The 20,275-nt window shown below is 38.5% G+C and overlaps 1 protein-coding gene across 1 annotated transcript in view; it reads left to right on the forward strand.

The window, feature by feature from the left end:
* The window catches only part of Cc2d2b (coiled-coil and C2 domain containing 2B), a 93,961-nt gene extending 74,599 nt beyond the window's left edge, over window positions 1-19,362 (forward strand). The window contains 10 exon segments of the mRNA XM_048807053.1: window positions 798-896; window positions 2,776-2,961; window positions 3,126-3,323; window positions 4,725-4,814; window positions 7,382-7,495; window positions 9,766-9,900; window positions 10,518-10,640; window positions 15,317-15,375; window positions 17,044-17,221; window positions 19,174-19,362. Of these exon segments, the coding sequence (XP_048663010.1) occupies window positions 798-896; window positions 2,776-2,961; window positions 3,126-3,323; window positions 4,725-4,814; window positions 7,382-7,495; window positions 9,766-9,900; window positions 10,518-10,640; window positions 15,317-15,375; window positions 17,044-17,221; window positions 19,174-19,362 (1,371 nt within the window).
* Window positions 19,363-20,275: the final 913 nt, after the last annotated feature.

A 20,275-nucleotide genomic window follows, 5' to 3' on the forward strand; every position in this document is an offset into this window, starting at 1 on the left:
TCTCTCTCTCTCTCTCTCTCTCTCTCTCTCTCTCTCTCTCTCTTTCTCTCTCTCTCTCTCTCCTCCCCCCTTCTGGATTGCTATGTTCTGAACCTGTTTCCTCCTCTAGCCCTTCCACCATGATGTTCAGCCTTACCTCAGGCTCAGAGCTATGGGATTGGCTGACTATGGACTGAACCTCTGAAACCATAAGCCAAAATAAACTTTTCCTCCTCTAAATTATGCTTGTCAGGTATTTTGGTCACAGAATGAAAAGCTGACTAAAACAGTCCATTTACACTTGTATAATTATTGATCTGTGTTCCATTTTCCTATTGATTTTCTGCTTATTCTACCTATTTTTCTTTTGCCTTCTTCTGAATTGATACAGTACTTTTGTAATTCCATTTTATTTCTACCACTGGCTTATTGGCTATGATTCTTTGTTAAGTATTGTTGTAGGGTTTACCATATATTTTTTAACTTACCACATGTTACCTTTATAAAACATAGTACCACTCCACATCTATTGGAAGAATGGACTATTGTGAAATTTCCTATTCTTTGTGCTACTATTGTCATATATTTTACTTATAAATATCATAAACTACACATGTCATATTTTTGCTTTAAATAGTCAATTATCTTTTAATTAATTAAAAAGCAAGAAAAATATATTTCTTTTTAGATTTTGGTTTCTTTTAAAAAGAGAATAAAAATTATTTTAATGACCTATGGATTTTTGAAACTGCTCATCACATGACATTAAGTAATAGAAACTTTATTTTAGTAAATTTAATTTTAATTTATTTTAATAGGATAACTGTCTCAAGAGCTGTACTTGTCACTCATATTTAAGAAAAAACTGGCTTGGTTCCATTGTCTTACCTTTCTCTGCTCTTCTGCAACAATCTGAGGTATGAAAATGGTTCTTTGCTAATTATTTTTGGTTAATGAAAATGCTTTCTATTGTTTTTAAATTAGATTCTGTGATCTACTGGTTGGAAAGTTAGTTGAAATGATCCTGTAGGAGAGTTCTTGGAGGTTCAGAGTGTTTGAGGGTTTTGACTGTCTTCAGAACAGGATATGCCCACAAATTTATTTCTTATATCTTTAGAGCATTTACTGAGAAAGAATAACTAACCTTAGGTCTTAAAGCAACATTCGTATTTGCATATGTGAATTTTTTGAGACTGGGTTTATGAAACATTCTGATTAATGGTATTGCTCTATAATCATTGAATCCCAAGAATTTCATTTTGTGGGCATTGTTTTTAAATAATGATGAGACTGATGACTAGAACTGGTCTCTCTGATACCCTCAGAGAGCTCTGCTCTTGGGTTACCTGGCAGGAGAATGCCAAGAAAGCATTCACTGTCTACAGAATAAGTTCTATGAGTTCACTATCTACAGAATAAAACCAACATGTTGGTAATATGCGTTATGCTGTCAAGCTTTAGTAGAGGCATGAGAGGTGTACTATGAAAACATATATAGTAGTGCTTTACTCTTTCTGAGCTCTAGTCAGGGCTTGGAGAGGTTGGTGTTGGCTAAGAGAAGAATGGGAGGTCAAGGAAGCCTTTACTGGAGATAACTTTCGAATCAAATTCTTGAAGTTGAATTTCTCAAGCAAATAAAGGCATTTGAGTGAGAAAGAATCAGGTGTGTGTTAGCTAGGACTGCACTCTGCCATATGTGACAGAAAACTTAACAGTAGGTATGGGGGTCTACTGCACTGCCAGTGCAGCAGTTCCAGGATATCATCAAGAATCAAGAATCTAAGCAACTTGTTTTTCTTTCCCACTATTATTATTATATGTCTTTCATTCTCTTAATTGCAAAATGTTCACTGCAACTCTAGCCTCATATCTATGTTGCAGCAGGAGACAGGGAGAAGCAATCTGGCAGTGCCTAACTAGGAAAACAGAAGTTTCCTTAGAAAACCCCAGTGGACTTCTGCTTGCATCTTACTTATGTGACATGGCCTCTACCTGGCTGTCATATTACCAACTAAAACTGTTGATAAGAAAGGAAGAGAGAATGGATACTAGGTAGGAGAGCAGAAGTGCCTGCATAACGTGTAGTCCACATGATGTCATGAGGGAGCAAGCTGCAAATAAAGAGTGACAGGGATCTACATTGTTGGAGGTACAGACTTCCTACACTGGTCAATCCCTGCAGCTACTCTCTGAAGCTAGACAGGAGGTAGGCAAGAATGTGGCTTCAGAGATGGATAAACCTGGGTTGTCATCTGGCTCTACAACTCATTGGTTCTGTGGTCTTCCAGCAATTACTTCAACAATCTGAGCCTGTTTCCTTAGGTATAAAGTGAACATCAGGGCAGTATCTATTCCACTGGGTGATGTCTCTCACACTCTCATGTGTGCATACACACACACACACACACACACACACATACAACATGTGGACTTCAGGTCATCTTTCCTGCTATAACATTTTTTCCTCCTTCTGGGACCAGTTCAAAATATAACATAATCGTTAAGCATCTTCTGTGAGCCTAAATTAGATTTTTCAAGCACTTTTATCACTATGGCATAGTAATTGGCTTCCTTGATTCATCTCTTTCTCACTCCTTCCCAAGTGCATTTTAGGCAGGACCCAAGGTGTCAAAAGTATCTGTAGATCATCCCAGAGAACCTGGTCATTCTCAATTACCTGTACAAGCCTGCTCCCTCTTGCAGAGGAGACAGGGCTGGGCTATAATATATTTGACTATAATATAATTGATGTTGATTTTTATCATACATAATTATTATGTCAATATGTTCTTTCAGATTAGTGGAACATTTCAAGTAAATATTCCACCAGTTTTACTTGGGTACACTTGGAGTAAGACTTACGTATCGCCTAAAGAAGATTATTACAATGGGCAGAATTTTAAAGAATGTACCTTCTTAAATATTTTTGCTACTATTGAACCTCAAATATCATACATTGCCTTTAATCCAAAACTAGATAAGGTAGGTCTTACACTGAATTTCTTTTAAATACATCATCAAAGAAGGGTAAATTATTTCAAAAATCAATAATAATTTCAGAGCTGACAAAAATAAACATTGGCTCTTGTTATTTTCCTTTGGGAATAATATAGTACAATGCTGAAATACTTTCAATTTTATTCTAGTTTTCAGACCAAATAGATGTTTTGCAGAGAGCACAGGTTTTTAAAAAAAATTGTAAACTAATGTTTCCCAACAGAAGAATCATAACTACTGTTTTTAATGATGAAGGGATACAGATATTAGTAACAAGATATATCAAGGCATTAAATCCACCTCGACAACTCCTGGATACATTTCTTCATGATTCTAATGCAACACTTGTAAGTAACAATTATTTTAAAACAATTTTGCTGTGATTAAAGAGTATCTATGAAGAATCACATATGCCTTTTGTTTATTTGGGTTTAATCTAGTCAATTGTCCTTCCTCTGAATAGTTATAGTATATGTGAGTTATATAGTATATGTGACTTATAAAGTTCCCTTTAAGTTAAAATCGAAAGTCCTGATTCATGTTGCTTTTTGCTATTATCTGCTTTTCTGTTTCTTCCTGCCTAAGTGTCCAGGAGATAATAGAGTTCTCAGATTTATATCAAAGGCTATCTTTTATGTTTAAATAAATAAATCTTTTTAAAAAAATTTTTTAGTTGTAGTTGGACACGATACCTTTATTTTTATTTTTATGTGGTGCTGAGGATCGAACCAAGCACCCCTCATGTGTTAGGCAAGTGCTCTACCGCTGAGCCACAACCCCTGTCCCTAAATAAATAAATCTTAACTTCTTTGCTTGTCAAGGACTGTGAACCATATGTATTAATTGCATGGAGCCACCAGTGTAAAAGGTCATAATAGTGCATAAATGGCAGCTACTGTATATTAATGAAAATGATAATGAGCTTTCTGTGTTAACTTATTATTATTTGCTTAATACAAAGGAATATAATCCTTTCTCCCTTCTTCCCTTTCTCTGCATCCTTGTCTCCAGCACCCTATGGGGGAAAATTGACAGTAGAAATTTTGCTATTTGAGAAAGCAGACTGTACCACTATCTCTTGTGGCAGCAGCTTATAACAAATTTACATTGGAAAAATAAATAAATTCAGGCTTTGAACCTAAAAGCAAACATTTTAAAAAGTTTAACATTTGTACTTTCTACTATATGTTTAATGTTGATGCATATAGTATAGCTTATAACATTCATATTTGCATATGTGAATTTTTTGAGACTGGGTTTATGAAACATTCTGATTAATGGTATTGCTCTATAATCATTGAATCCCAAGAATTTCATTGGTTTTCTCAATTGTTATGAAAACCAATTCAGTCTTTGAACCTAAAAGCAAATCAAACATTTGCTATTTTGCAACATCTTTTTAATTTTTTTAACATTTGTACTTTATGGTGAATATTTAATTTGATGCATATTGTTATGTTTAATTTTTAATAATTTATTATAATAAAATTTGATTACTAATGTGCACTCTGGAGTCAGGGCATCTGTGCTTCATCCCCACAGGATCCACATTATGTATTAGCTGTGTGACCCTAATCAAATATCTTATCAGTTTTAAGTTTGGTTCTTCTTCCTTAAAACTATAATAATAATAATGTCTGTAGGCTTGTAGAATATACTATATGAGATGTGTACTAAATGAGATAAAGTTTGCAAAGCACTGTGCTCGTGATGGAGTTCACACTCAGTAAATGTTAATGTGATTCTAGAACCTCATTGCTCGATTTGTGTCTTTGATTCCTTTTATGCCTGACACACTGGATGAAAATGCTGATTGTGATATATGGATAACATCGGAGGTAACAGATTACATTTTGTAATTAAAATATATTTCTTTTCTTTTTTAAAATATTATGTATTTAGTACTTGTGAAATTTAAAAGTATTTGATAAATTTATGTATCAATTTCAGCTCTGTAGCAACCTACAGAAATAATTCATCAAAGTCAGAAATCTTTTCAACATTCAAGTGGTAGCCCATGAATATTTTGATTCAATGAAAATTTCAGGAGTGCAATATTATGACATTCTTGAGAGAGCAGTAAAGCTTGTCATTATGGATGTGGTCAGGCTGAAGTCTATAGCAAACATCACCACCTTCCCAAAGCTTTCCCCACTCTCCTGATCTGAATGAAGAGCTCATCTAGTACTGCTCTTCCTTAGCAATTGGAATAAAATTCTCTTTAGACTGATTGCCAAACAAATATAGGTCCTGGGAAATATTGGGAACATACTCATATTAAAAAGCTACTCATCTGTGTAAAATTCAAATTTAACTGAACATCCTATGTTTTTTTCCTAAATCTGGCAACCCTAATTTTAGTGGTTCTTCCATAACACCTTAGATTACATTTAATTACTCCTGAATTCACCCTATATCCCATACCCTGTATTCATATATTCTAATTGTAACCTCCCTGAATATAGAAGGAAACCTAGTTCTTATTTATTCTTCTGCTTATCACTTGGATGCTGCTTTCAGTTTAGCAGCACTTAATCTGGCACTTAATCTAGAATAATTTAGGGGCTGAGTTTGAGCTAAAATGGGTTTAGGGTGCACAGAGCTAACTTAATAGGTCAGCTTCTCTGCCTTCTGCTAAAGGAGACCAAGGGAGACATATGCACATGATTAGGTATCAAGCTCCAGTAATTCAAACCTGGTGGAATTTAGAAAGGTGTTATTCAGTCTGTACTCTTCTGAGACTCTTTAATCTGAATGTGTTCAAGGATATTATAATCCTATAGAACACTGAAAGAGACTAAGCTAAAAGTAATTATTCCAGCAAATACTAGTATTCGAGTCTTCCAACCCAAATGATGCACATAAACAGGAGGTTGCTACAGGCTTGGGATTCCTCCTGATTAATGTTTTCCCACTGATGAAGTCACCAGCCACAAGATGCTCCAGAACATATGATTAAATTTTTCAAGATAAAAATTATTGGTTCCCACCTAATATACAGTTTTAGGAGTCAAATGAACCTGGATTCAAATCATAATTTAATGACTTGAAAGTTGCATGATCCAGGAAAAATTATGCAACCTCATCAGACCTTAGTTTCCTCATCTATATCATAAAGAAGTTTTGAAAGGACTAAATGCAAAACATTTGGAACTCAGAAAGAAAATATTTACATTCCCTTATTCTCTCCCTCTTCTTGCCATGAAATTCAGTCAGGGGGACTTCCTCAAAGACTCTCCATCTCCTTTTAGCTCTTGTGTTCACATTATTCTTTCAGAAGGGCCTTCTTACCATTTTCCTTCCATCCCACATGATCACATTCAGCCTGTGCATACTAACATGGCCATGTCAGTTGTTAAAACATCAAAACGCTTATACCCATTAGTAAATTGCTGATACCAAGAGTTCGCTGGCTCCCTCCCCCACCCCACCCCCCATCTCGTTGGCATTCTGGGGACTGAAATGAACAAGATCACGTGACTCAGCTAAAGCGAAGCTGCTTTAGCCTGCAGTATAGCTCAGTGAAAGAGTGCTTGCCTATCAGGTATAAGGCGCTGGGTTTGATCCCCAGCACTGAAACATACACACACACACACAAACATACACACACTTTTTTTTCACATATAAATGGAGTATTTTGCATTTAAACATTTGGGCACACATATTTGGTAGATCTTTGTAATTCTTTTCAACAGAAACTAGAAACAGAGTTTTATAGAAATTTTCCTTTTATTAAAAAAAAACATTCTAGGGACAAAGCAAAACATACCTGTAGATAAAATCTAGGCTATAAACCACTAGTCTGCCACCTCTGCTTGTGTCTCACCTTACTAGGCACCCTGTATTTGATCTTACACCGTGCTCAGCTGCCCAGCTCTTTGAATCATTCTTTCAGCTCAGATTTCTTCCTCCCTTTAAGTTGAGTATTATATTGGTACAGGACAGAATGTAGTTCCATTGTCCAAAGGGTTACCCAACCCCCAAACGCTATGCCATTCCCTGCCTGATAAGGTTCCTCACAATACTAATTTATATGTTCCTGCTTGTCTAGAGCAGCTTAATATTTGTCCTAAAAAAAAAAAAAAATCCTATTTTGGATGCAATTTATCTAGGCACTCTACAATATCTACACTGTGTCCCCACACTGTGGGGTGACCCCAGTGTTCTAAGTGAATGTTTTCTTCTAATGCCTAACAAAACCAGAGCTTTCTGCTTTGCTGTCATCTTAGCAACATGGTTTAAAATATAATTATGTTTAGAACTGGAGGGTGCAGAAGGCCCTACCTGCATTTGTTGGATGCATGTATTACTCAACCTTCCCTTCCTTCTTTCCTTCCTTCCTTTCTCTGTTCTTCTTCTTCCTTTGTTGTTGCTATTCTTGTTGCCTTTTTTGTTTTTGCCTTAGCGCTGCATCAGTTTGGCCCTTGGAAATAAGGAAGAGCATGCCATCCTTCTCTGTAATTTCTTTCTGTATTTTGGAAAGAAGGCACTGGTCCTCCTGGGAACCTCATTATTAGAAGTAAGTGCTGAAATAGTGAGAGCAAAATTAAGTCAGATTTCAGCTGCAAGTTTAAAATACTTCAGCCCCAAGTTTTCATCTTTTTGCAAGCTAATTAGGGAATTTCATGGGCAAATAAATTAAATTAAGAGGATAATGTTGGTTCATAAAAATAGTGCTACTTCTTGAGTTTTCTAGGAATATTAAATTACCTAGTACATATAATGTACTGAGAATAGCACCTGTTGAAAGAATTCCCCACGCAAAGACACTTCGCCGGGAGAATTCCAATTTTATTGCAAAAAGCTGTGTGCTTATATAGAACTAAGGGGGAGATGGTAGGGCTTAGATAAATGGCAGGCAACCCGTTTATTGGCAAGTTCTTCCAGATATCAGCTCCGGAGCCCAGGAATTAGTTCTCATTGGGGCTAAAGTTCCCCACCAGCGAGATTTGAAATTGGCACCGGCGGGAGAGTTCACATGGGCGGGAACTTTTCGCGCCACTGCAGAAAAGAAGAAGGTAGGAAGAAGAGGTCCTTAGGCGCCATGTTGGGGTTTTTTCTCTGGGGTATGGCTGCCGTTTATACTTTTCCCAACATCTGTTAATGGAAAATACACAATAAATTGTGGTGATGATGGGATTATGTAACATTAGTTTTAGTGAAGTTGTGGTGGCTGTTATCAATCCATCATTACCAACATCATTATTCTGTGTTCTAATATTATATTTTAAGATGTTTAACAAATAATTTCCATAATGACCCATTTTCCAGGATTTTATCTATAAGAACGGGCTAGAAATTCATTGCCTATCTGAAATTTTTACAGCTTAATGTATTTACTTCTCCTGAATTCATACCTCCAGGAAGCTGTCTTTTTGGATCAACCCTACCATGAATGTCTTTTTAAGTGTAAATTTTTCACTCTGGACTTTTGGGTGTTTTTTTATGGTCACTTACTTCATTATATTCTCTTGACATAGCTTATTATTTCTGTATCAAGTGTTAACGAACAGCCAGCCTGGGGTTGATTTCCCATATTATCCCCTGCTGTAGTTTTAAGGGCCACTGGGTGGCAGTAAACAGCCAACAGTATTTCAACAAATCTTTGCATTTGTACCTGGGAACCAATGAGATGGGAGGCAGCCCTGGGTTTCAGCTAGCTGTGTGGTGAAGGGGCAGCCTCCTCTTTACTAGAGAGAAGCTGAACACAATGATGAAGAACGAGGGCTTTGGAGTTAATTTAATGTTAAGTTAATTTTGTCCCTGAGTTTGGGGCACAATCAGACAGGGGTTTAAAACCCTGTAGTGCCACTTACTATTTGTATAATGTCAGCTGTTTTGCTTCTTTGAGCCTCAGTTATCTACTGACAGACCTGGGATAATTCCACTTTCTTTTACCCCAACAAGTCCCTTGACCTCTGATTCTTCATTTGGAAGGCGGGCATAATAAACATCCATACCTCACAAAATTGGGAGTGTCTTAAAGTGAGAAAGTCAGTGTAATTCTTACCATAGTGCTCAATACATATAAATGCATAAAATATTTTAAATGCTATTATTACTATTTTTTTATTACCTGACATATTTATTCTTTTGCTAAGAAAGTATTATACCGCAGAATAACAATATGACTTGTTTTTATTCCTCAGTCCAGTTTCCTTTATACCTTCGCTTTAGCCTCTGATTCCAAATCTTGTTCTCAAATTTAATTTAGTGACTTTTTGACTTCTTTAGTGGTTCTGTCAGAATCTCAAAGCAGTTTCTATTGCATAACTCAGCCTGATGTTCACCCTCAGTCTTAAATATACTCTAACCCAAGTGGGGCTGGTTAATAGAGCACCCTGTGTGAATTAGACAAAAGGGCCCCTGCCTCAAAACTTTAGTGCCATCTGTTGGAAATCCATTGTAATACACTGACTCGGCTAGAGTAACTCTGTATTGCAGTTAGTGTGCACCTGCAGGACCAGGCATGGCAGCACTAGCACATAAGTTTTTTCATTTGAATTCTCATGCTAACCTGGCCTACGCATTTATGGAGCTTTGAGGGGTTTGTTTTTTCCTTTTCAAAAAAATGTAAAAGCCCTTTAAAAATTTCTTTTAAAAACTGGAATTATTAAATTACAATTCCCACATACAGAAGTTAGTTAAATCCATCAAAAAGGACTTCAAGGGATGAGGATGTAGCTCAGTTGTAGAGTACTTTCCTAGCATGTGTGAAGCCCTGGGTTGGATTTGATTCCCAAAATTACAAAAGAAAAAAAAAGATTTTTAATCTTTTTTCTTATACAGGGACATGTGGCTTATGTATTAACTCAAGAAATTGATGAATATTTGCTTTGGAATCCATCAACTGGGCAATGCCACAAGAAGTTTGATCCATTTTGTCCCTTACAAAGTGTAGACTGCTTATTCAATGATAGAAATGCAAGTATCCAGGGTAGATCTTATTTTGAATTACGTTCTCAAGAATCATCCTGGTGGGCTGGGGTTGTGGCTTAGTGGAAGAGCACTTGCCTAGCGTGTATGAGGCACTGGGTTCAATTCTCAGCACCACATATAAATAAATAAAATAAAGGTCCATTTATTTAGTTTATTTTTGACAAATAAAAAATATCTAGAAAAAAAAAAAAACAGAATCATCCTGGCAATATGTTAGAGTTTTTTTGTGTGTGTCTTTTTTTGGAACTGGTGGTTGGACCCAGGACTTTGTGAACGCAAGGCAGATGCTTTGTCACTGAGCTACATCCCAGCCCATGGCAACGTGTTAGCTGGAGAAGTCTGAAGATGTGTTCGATCAGAATCCCTGGGGTACAAGGGTTGGACAATCTCTTATCCTTAAAGCTCCCCTAGATGATTCTGTAGAGCCTTTGAGGTGGAGAACCAATGATTACAAAGCCCTGGGGTCTGCTTCTGCCTCAGACCCTGTTTGGCTTCTGCCACTTCATTTAAGTAGTAAGATTATAAATTTCACTCCATCCTAATCACTAAGGGCCTTGTATTCCCATGGGCTCAAACTGACCTTATGTTACATCTTTTAATAGGTCTGGTTTAATATTCAACAAAACAACACACCAATGGCTGTGCATTTTGACTATTCAAAGGAAAGTTTCTGGAAACAGTTGTTTCCAAAAAGTTTCCAGGGGATGAAAACACAAAGCATTCAGGTAAGTCATGTTTTCTAGGTGTGTCTGTATGAGAGTCACCATTTCTTCTAGTGTCAGATCTTGTTATATTTTATAATTGATTGCTTATTGAGTTATTTGGCACTGCTAATCAAAAATTAGTTTTCTTTGTCATCCACAAACACATCTGTGTTTGAATTACTTTGACTCCTTCCTCTATCTTCAGCAAAAAAGAAATTGAGAAAAAATATCTCAAATATAAATTTCATCATAAACATAGCATATAATGTTCAAGATAGGTTAATAAGTTCTGACATTGACTTAGCCTTCCTACCCCACATTCGTGGTGATCATCAAGTGTAAAATCAACAAACACGAAAATGCTTATCTGGGCTAACAGTAGTTATGTCATGGAATGGAAACAGGACGGAAACATTAGCAGTAAGGCTGAAGCAGGGATGGCAACAAGGATCTGAAAATGTCTCAGGAAAATCATGGAGCCAGATTAAGCATCACATTTTGAAGTCAAGAATTATGATGTGGCTCCCCTACTGCCCTACTTTTGGAAGAAGATGGGGACAACCCCTGAGAATGTGCTGCCTGGGGCTCAGGAGGCAGGAGGCCAGGAGCTGACCCAATCCCTAGATGTCTTGGCCAGCGAATCTGTCAAGTGCTCTGTCTCACTTTGGGAAGGCACTCCAAATATCATGCCCACGGATATTTCTAGATTGAGGGCCATGGTATGGCAGGACACAGGCATTTGCAAAGTCCACAAACTAGGAGCTGAGAGAGAGAAAAAACAGGAAATAGGCAAAAACAAAATAGACAAAAGACAGCTTACCTTCGCTCATAATCAGGAAATTCAAAACAATAAAACAGCATTGGCTTGCATAAAATTGACCAAAAAAAACAAAACAAACAAACAAACCCGTGATCACACCAACTATCAAAGATGCAGGGAAATGGTAGAAGTGCAAATTGTTGTAATCACGTTGGAAAGCAATATGGTATCTGGTAAGGTTAAAGATACTCAATCTGTGATCCACCAATTCAAATCTGTGCATAGATACCCTTGAGGAACATGCCCAGAGAGAGAAGTACAACAATGCTTATATGAAAGGATTGCTTAAATAGCAAAACATCGGAAACAATTCAGCAATTAGAAAATTAGTACATGAGTTGTGAAGTATCCATACAATGAACTCTTCCATACAGCAGTGAAAAAGATATGAATAAATTCAACGTAGTTCCCAATTTGAACATGTGTTCCATCAGAATTTCTGAGGGTGAGACCCATACGTCAATATTTTTTAAAGCCCCTCAGGTGATTCTAGTGTGTAGTCAATATTGTGAACCACTAGCCAGGCCTATCGACATGTATGAATATTTTTTTTTTAATGTTAAACACCAGGTGCGCAGTGCACCCAGAAATTTGGGAGGCTGAGGCAAGAGGATCCTCAACTTAGTGAGACCCTGTCTCTAAATAAAAAAAGAAGTACTTGGGATGTATCTCAGTGGGAAAGCGCCCTTGAGTTCAATCTCTAGTACCAAAAAAAAAAAAGGTAATGTTAAGCAAAATAAAAAAATATGTGGGGCTGGGGATGTGGCTTAAGCGGTAGCGCGCTTGCCTGGCATTCGTGCGGCCTGGGTTCGATCCTCATCACCACAAACGAACAAGGATGTTGTGTCTGCCGAAAAACTAGAAAATGAATATTGAAATCTCTCTCTCTCTCTCTCTCTCTCTCTAAAAAAAAAAGAGAGAAAAAAAATATGTGAAATGATACATATTATACAAAACCATTTATATGAAGTTTTAAAAACTCGTGTGCGCACGCACGTGTGTGTGTGTGTGTGTGTGTGTGTGAAGAAAGACAGTGATGTATAAAAGCATTTGTGGGACTGATAAATACTAAATTCAGGTTTGTGGTTACCTTTGGGGGGAGAAATAAATGAATGAGATCAGGGAGCAGTAGTACTTCAAGTACTAGATTTTTTAAAAATCTAGAACAAATATGGAAGAATGAATGCAAAGATTAGACATAGCTGAGTGGATGTCCACTACATCTTCCTCTATGCTTGTAAATTCAAGACAATCCAAAATATCAAAAAGAACAGTGGTGGTGGGCTGGGGTTGTGGCTCAGCGGTAGAGCACTCACCTAGCACGTGTGAGGCCCTGGGTTTGATCCTCAGCACCACATAAAGATAAATAAAGGTATTGTGTCCACCTACAACTGAAAAAAAAAAGAACAATGGAGGGGGGACAGGACATGACACAACAGTACATGACATGATGACACCTCGAAGAGTAGCAGAGTTTATAAAGGCAAGAGCTTCTCTCATGTTCAACGTTTTTCTCCCACCCTTTAAGAAAAACTACTGTTCATTGTTTCTTGTGCTTCCTCTAAACATTCTCCATGCAGATCAAGCATATATACATATTTTTATGTTTCCTGTTTGAAACATTGTCTTGAAAAAGGGGAAACATGCTTCTGTCTCTCTCCTGAACAACACACATTTAGAGCCTTTACAGCTCATGCCTTGCTTTCCCATCCCACAACTGTGGCCGGAGCCTCACTGCCTCCTAGGAGGACAGTGATCTATTTAGAGATGAGGTTTTTGTTTGTTCAATACACAATTATCCTCTTATTCATTCTGGTGATATTAATTGATTTCCTGCTGTGAGTCAGTGCTTTGCTAGGTGTGGGTACCCCAAGGGAAAAAATACATCTTAGAGGTCTTGGAGGAGGAAATAGAAGGAGACAAAAAAGTGGTGAATGATCAGTGCTATTTAAAAAATAAAAAATGAGTAAGCTTTGGGAGCATGCAGGAGGTCCTGAGGAAGTGGAGTCCCAGAGCTCCAGGGAAAAGCTGTGACAAGCTAAGTAAGGAAGAATTGGCAGGAGCTTGCCTACATTAAAGTTAGGGATCAGAATGGTCCAGCAGAGAGGGCACCAGCAGGCGGGAAGACTGGCGGTGGTGAGATGTCTGTCAAGGAGCTGACTACCCTACATGGCCACGGCCAGGGCTGAACAGAGTCCTGGTAAGGATTCAGGCCTTTATCCCCAGGGCAGTCAAAGCCAACATCACTACGGCAAGGGCTGCCATGATCAAACTTACGTAAACTTCTTAAAAAGCCTTCTGACTCAGTAGAAACTAAACCTCTCTACCAAGTTGAATGTACAAAGAGAAAACCTATAGTGGTGTTGGATTTATATCTCCATTGATTTCTTTTCTCTGGGTTAATGGTCCTTGTTCTTGCACCTTGCCACATTCACCCCAGAACAAACCACTATCTAAAGTGAACACCGCCTGTTACATACAACCGAGAACACAAATGTGAGCGTCCATGATGAGCATGTGGGTATTCAGAGATGGGGTTGACAAGGAAACCCTCTTGAAGTATTGAGGGACATGAGTTCCTGGAAAGAAAGTGGCCTTTGCCAAAAAAAAAAAAACAAAAAACAACAACAACAAACATCCTGTAAACTTACCAAGTCAACATTCCCAGGCCTCTGGGTGGGACCTGGAGGGGCCAAGCACATCCACAGCAGTTGCCTGGTGAAAGATGGAAGGTAGACAGTGGTGGTGCGAACAATCAGGGAATGCAGTCCACTGGTGTGTGTGGAACAGCTGCTGTCCCTGCAAAGACAATGGAGTTCATCCTTGCCTTTCTCTGTCTCTTGAGGAGACTTCCTGGGCCTGAGACTGTTATTTAATGGCTCGCCAACCATGCAGGGCATCTGAACCCCCTGGGGGTTTCTGATGAGGAGAGGGCCAAGAGTGTATTTCAAACAAGTTCCCAACTCTAGGATTGCTGGTCTGGGCCATGCTTGGGGAACCTCTAGGCCTATCCCTTTTGCCCACTTTTTGTAGAACCCTCATTCCACTTGTGAGAGGAACATCTGTCCCTGTCCCTACAGCTGCCTAAGTCTCAAAACCCAGCCCCTTGCTCTCACTCTTGTGAGCCCTGCAGGGAGGCGAACCTGAGGAAAAAGGAAGAACTGTGCCTCAGGGCTGTTGGGAGTGTGGGCCTGTGGTAAGAGCTCGGAGATGGGGGAGGGTAAAATGGATCTGGGTGTGTGTGAGATTAAGTGCATAAGCACGCACATGTAAGTACAAAGAATTGGCTCCCGCAAGCACTCAGAAGGACAATGATAAACCTTGTTAGAAGAGGCCTAATAACAATAGCATTAATGTCTGATGTTCATAGAGTATTCCATGTGTCCAGCTTTACACATACTACTCTATTTAAAAATCTTCACACACAAAAATATCTTCACAAGATCCCAGAGCAGTGGGCACTATTCTAATAGTGTCCCTGTTCTAAAGAGGAAGTAACAAACTCAAAAAACAGAGAGATTAGATAACTTTGCCAAAGTCACAGTAGGCATAAAAAACCAGTGCAGCTGTCAAAGACTATTTGGTAGAATCAATGCATGTCAAATGCTTGTTTGAATAAATGAGGTGATGAAAGGTCTCTTACCCATGGAAAATTATTTTTTTTTATTTTTTTGTAAATCCACGCCCTCTCCCCTGCTGTGTTGAAGCAATGTTGAAATCAAAGGAAATACTGTCATCTATGTTTTACCAAAAGGATGGAGTGTTTTTGCCGTGAGAGATGGGCTTGGGTCCCCTAGTCTTAGCATCCCAGGGGTAACTGTGATATAAAGTTGGCCTCTCTACAATCTTTCCTAACTTTGAATCATCTGTATTTCAGCCTGAAGAAATCATTTATTCTGATACTAATAAAAGCATGGTAGAAGATCTAAAGAACAGGTACCGTGGTCTCCTGTTAATCTCTTATTCAGTCACATTTCATTCCTCTAATCCAGCCTTTTAAAATACCTGTTAGATTCACCAAGAGAAACATGAAAAGAAAGACATTAACCATTAGTTCCATTGAGCCACCTGTCTCTTGACAGACACATTGAAAAGCGAACCCTCTTATCATCCAGGGCACTCTTTGAAAGGATAGTCCAAATTAACTTGGGAGAACACTGTAGGCCACTGATGGAAAGTTCCTGGCACAGATGCCTGTTGAACCTAAGCTAATAACAATGCAGGGGCTAACGCTTCTTGGAAGGACATAAAGGAAAATGACAGTGACCCAGAGAATGGTAAAAACATCCCATTTGAATGATAGAAACAGTATTACTGTCACTGCATGCAGGTACCTTGAAATGTTCAGTCAAGTCCAAAGGTCACAGACTTTGTAGCCGGGCCTCACTTCTAATCTAAATGCATCAGAAGCTTTTGGGTCAGACTGTCTCCAGTGACATGGCAGCCTGGCAGATACTCCACTACCAACTAATCAGAACAGTATGATGAAAATCATCTGGCCACTCCTTTTTCTCACTGGAACACTATCCACTTCACCCTCTGTTGTTTTCTTTCCTCATTTGCCAGGTTTTAACAACAACAACAACAAAATTAAAAAGAAGAAATGTAGTAAGGAAGTGGTTTTCATCAGAATTGCTTATAGAACTATTTAAAAATATAGGTTCAGGGGGCTGGAGATGTAGCTCAGTGGTGGAGTGCTTGCCTAGCATGCATGAGATACTAGGTTCAATCTTCGGCATGCGCGCATGTACACACGCACACACACAAGTTTACATTTTTAAAAATTTTAATTACATGTCCCAGGCTCAGTACAGACTTCTTGAATTATTATATGGAGGTGAAACATTCTGATAAAGCCCTGCAGGGGATTCTGAGAATAGCTACTATTGTGATCCACTGCAAACTCCACCTATTTAACTGCACCATTAAACCTAGCCAAGAAGAAACTCCCAGCAGCTTTTGTAATACACACTGTGGTTAGAGACTAAATCCACACAGTCATCCTGCACAGAAGAGAGGCTTCCCAGGAGGTCCCCATCAACCATACTGTTCTTCCTTCCCTCCTCTTCCCAGCACAATTCCTAACCAGGCACTGTTCTAACCGATAAACCCTGACTGAGCTATATTCTTGTAGAGGAAGGCTGATCATCAAACCCATCAATCCATTGCCTGGTTTCCTCTCAATTCTGCTTACTAAATTAACTGATCTAATAATCTTGTCCCTGTTAACATCATCCCAGGCAAGATATCTGAGTTTCTGTATTCTTAGAAAAACAATGTCATATATCAAAGAAGGGTCTTACAGAGTAGGGATGTTGGGCAATAGATGTTTTCAGCAGCTTCTTACTCACGGGTAACTGGAAAAGAGTTGTGCTCCAGAGACCTAATTTCTGGCCAACCAATCTCCAGCCAACCAAACCCTGTTTCTTCCTAACTTCATTAATGTGAATGGTGGCAGACGACCCTAGCTAAAGAGGTCTGGTTTCCTCTTAAGACCAAAAAGCATCATTCTCATACTTAAAGAATCGAATGACAAAACCTCTCATCACACTTACTAAATGAGTTGTAATTTGTCACAGAATTATCTTTGCATTCTTACCTTAGGATTGAAAGGACTCTAAAGTGTAAGATCATGGAATGGAGACCTAAACACCCAACACGTTGGAATCGACAATGTATTTCTATTTTGCGACAACTTCTTCCTAAGCTGGAACTTGGCACAAGAAGCTTTGTTTCATCAGAAGAAGAGAGTGAATTTGAAAGACTGATGCAATTTTATTGGGTTTGTATATAATTTAATGTATTAATGACCTTTGGGTTATCTGTGTTGTTCATTGCTAAAAAAATAGCAATCTTTAATATTTCTTAAGTGTCTTTTATCTTTGTCCTACAAGATAGATGCTATGGCATTAAAATGTACTTACTTATAAACCAAGGAAATTGCCAATGTAGTGAACAATTATTATAGAACCATATTGTGTGGCATTTTCTTGGGACAAGTTGTATGTTTTATGACATATGAACTACAAAATTTGAAAAATGATACCCAAAAGGAACACACACTGCAACTGAAAAATGAAAAATGATCTCCAGTAATAAACTGGACTCCCTGTTATTCTGGGCAAGAGGATTCTAGGCAAGCTTCAATATCTCCCATATTCAAATTGCTCCCAAATGTATACATTCTGCCTGGAGCTTTTTCTTTCTTTATTTTTTAAATATTTATTTTTTTGTTTTAGGTGGACATAGTATCTTTATTTATTTTTATGTGGTGCTGAGGATCGAACCCAGTGCCTCGTGCATGCCAGGCCAGCGCACTACCACTTGAGCCACATCTCCAGCCCTTGGACCTTTTTCTTGACCTCCCTTCTTATATTCATTTGTCTAGTGACATCTTGGATAGTAAAGAGGCATCTCAAACTCAGCAAGTCCACATGCAAACAGGTTGGGCTTTTGGTATTTGTTAGGGTCCTCCTTTCCTTCTACAGCATCTGGGTATCCTTTTACCTCCGCTTCCCTGTAAACTGGTCCAGTGGATTTTTGAAAACCCCATACTTACAAGAGTGAGACTCCTTTCCTGTACCATCAAATAGATGAGATGTATCCTAGGGAAACTCCCTGAGAGGTAAAGGACCTGTTGGCAGTTGAGTCCTTAGGCTTCAAGAGAGGGATCTGCAGGCACTATTCATTCATAAATAAGGAGAAAGTTGCTTTTACTTTGCTTGGTTTTTAATAGAATTAAAGGGGTGAACTGCAAAACATAGTAAAATAAAAACCAAGGTTTAAAACTTTGAGTTCCTATGTAAAGTTATCTATTTAATAATACGTAGTCAAAAATAATAAAACCAGACTGAACCCTGTACCCTGTGTTCAAATCCTAGTGATGTAGCCACTCACTAGGGAAAATTATCTAACCTCACTATACCTTCTATCCCATTGGATAACAGGGATTTAAAAAAAAATAGCTGTTTTGTGGTTGTGGTGAGGATTAAATTAGTCAATATTGTACCCAGAACCTAGATAAATGTTTTTATACTAAATGTTAACTATTATTTTTATTCTACGTGCCAGGCACTGGAATTATGACAATGAACAAGAAAGATACAATCTTGTGCATTCACACAGATTACAATATATTTTATTAAGTAAGTGAATGGAGAGATGCTGCAGTACTCAATCACATATGAAGGACATGTAAATGGATTTGAGGACCAGGAAAATCCACCTGAAGTAGGCAATCTCAGGCTGAAATAAAGAGGTTTATTACTGTTTATTACAGTAATATTAAATAATTCTACATAGGACTGTATTCCACAACCCTTTTATACTATCACACAGTAGTCACTTAATACATATAATCATTGTTGAATAAATCCTCATATGTAAAGCCAAGTAATATCCTTGTCAGCTTTTTGCAAGTTAATTGTGTATGTTCTGTTATCTGACAGACCTAGTTATGCTCCTTTCTATCTGTGAAGTGGCTGTTACAATAGAACCTACCTCATAGGGTCATTTTGGGATTAAATATGTATGGGAAGCATTTAGCACTGTAAAACTAGGACATAATCAGCATCCACAGAACAATTGTTTTATGATTACTTTTTCTTTGATTATTTTGCATCCAGTAATTCCAGATTATCTCCATGATTGTAATGTGATCATTTTGCATCCAGTAATTCCAGATTATCTCCATGATTGTAATGTGGTTTGTGTGTTGTTCTGTCTTTGATCCAGATCACAGGATTTCCCATCCAGATGCGATACACTGATGTACAGTCTGTTATTGATGCTGTGTATCAGACTGGAATTCACACGTCTGAATTTCCCCAGACAGAATATGCTTTAGCTGTGTACATTCACCCATACCCAAACAACATACTGTCTGTGTGGGTCTACTTGGCTTCCTTAGCCCGACATCAGTGAAAAGAAGAAGGGAAAAGGAAAAGGCAGAAGCCACTAAAGCTTTTCTGGTACCATGGAATTTGGCTGCTTATGCTCAAGTCCAGTTGCATGCTGAGCCTTATTTACCTACACAATTGGGCACAATGGAGACTAATCCCCTCCCCCAAGTCTTTAAGGATGAATCTAGATGACCTCTTCACCAGAGACCTCCTTCAAGAGGACTTTTGGGGCATTGAGGCTGTTGGGTGTCACTGTTTACAGTAGGCTTCACATTACTTCTGCCTGGAGAATCTTGTTGAAAATGCAGATTCTTGGGTGCCTTGCAAGACCTACTGAATGAAAACCTCAGAGAGTGGAGCTCCAGAGCCTGCGTGATTATCAACAAGCTCCCCAGGTGATTCTGTAAGCGAAAGCCCAGCCTTACAGAATGTCATCATTATTGAAGTGAAGCTGGTGTGTTTGATATTGGTACCTACTCCAGACTGAAGTTGTGGAAGGACAAAGAGGGGAAAAAGCAACCACAGCTGTTCTCTTGAGAGAGGAATCTCTTCTCCCTTGAGTTTTAGGCACCTCTGCATCCTCCCCTTACCCCTGCTGTGCTGCTACCACTACATCTACTGCAGGATGTAACAAAAGCACCTTTGAAACTGTCCCTTGCTCCCCTGCCCTCCCTTTTGCCATTTCACTCCTCCCTAATCTTTTTTTTTTTTTTCTAAAGAAAAACCCTTCCTTAGGTTTTTCCTGACTAGCTGCAGGAAAGTCCATAGCAATATCCTGGCCACAGAAGAAGAAAGGAAATACACCCCTCGGTGGGTGACCAAGACACCCCCCAACCCCCACGAGCCTGTAGACTTCCTATTCACTATACTTCCTTTTCCTCCCAACAAAAGCCTTTCATTCCTGAGCCCTCTCAAGATGGAGCTTTGAGGCAATA

Source organism: Marmota marmota, unplaced genomic scaffold (assembly GCF_001458135.2).
Source record: "Marmota marmota marmota unplaced genomic scaffold, marMar, whole genome shotgun sequence".
In the NCBI taxonomy this organism is placed as follows: Eukaryota; Metazoa; Chordata; class Mammalia; order Rodentia; family Sciuridae; genus Marmota; species Marmota marmota.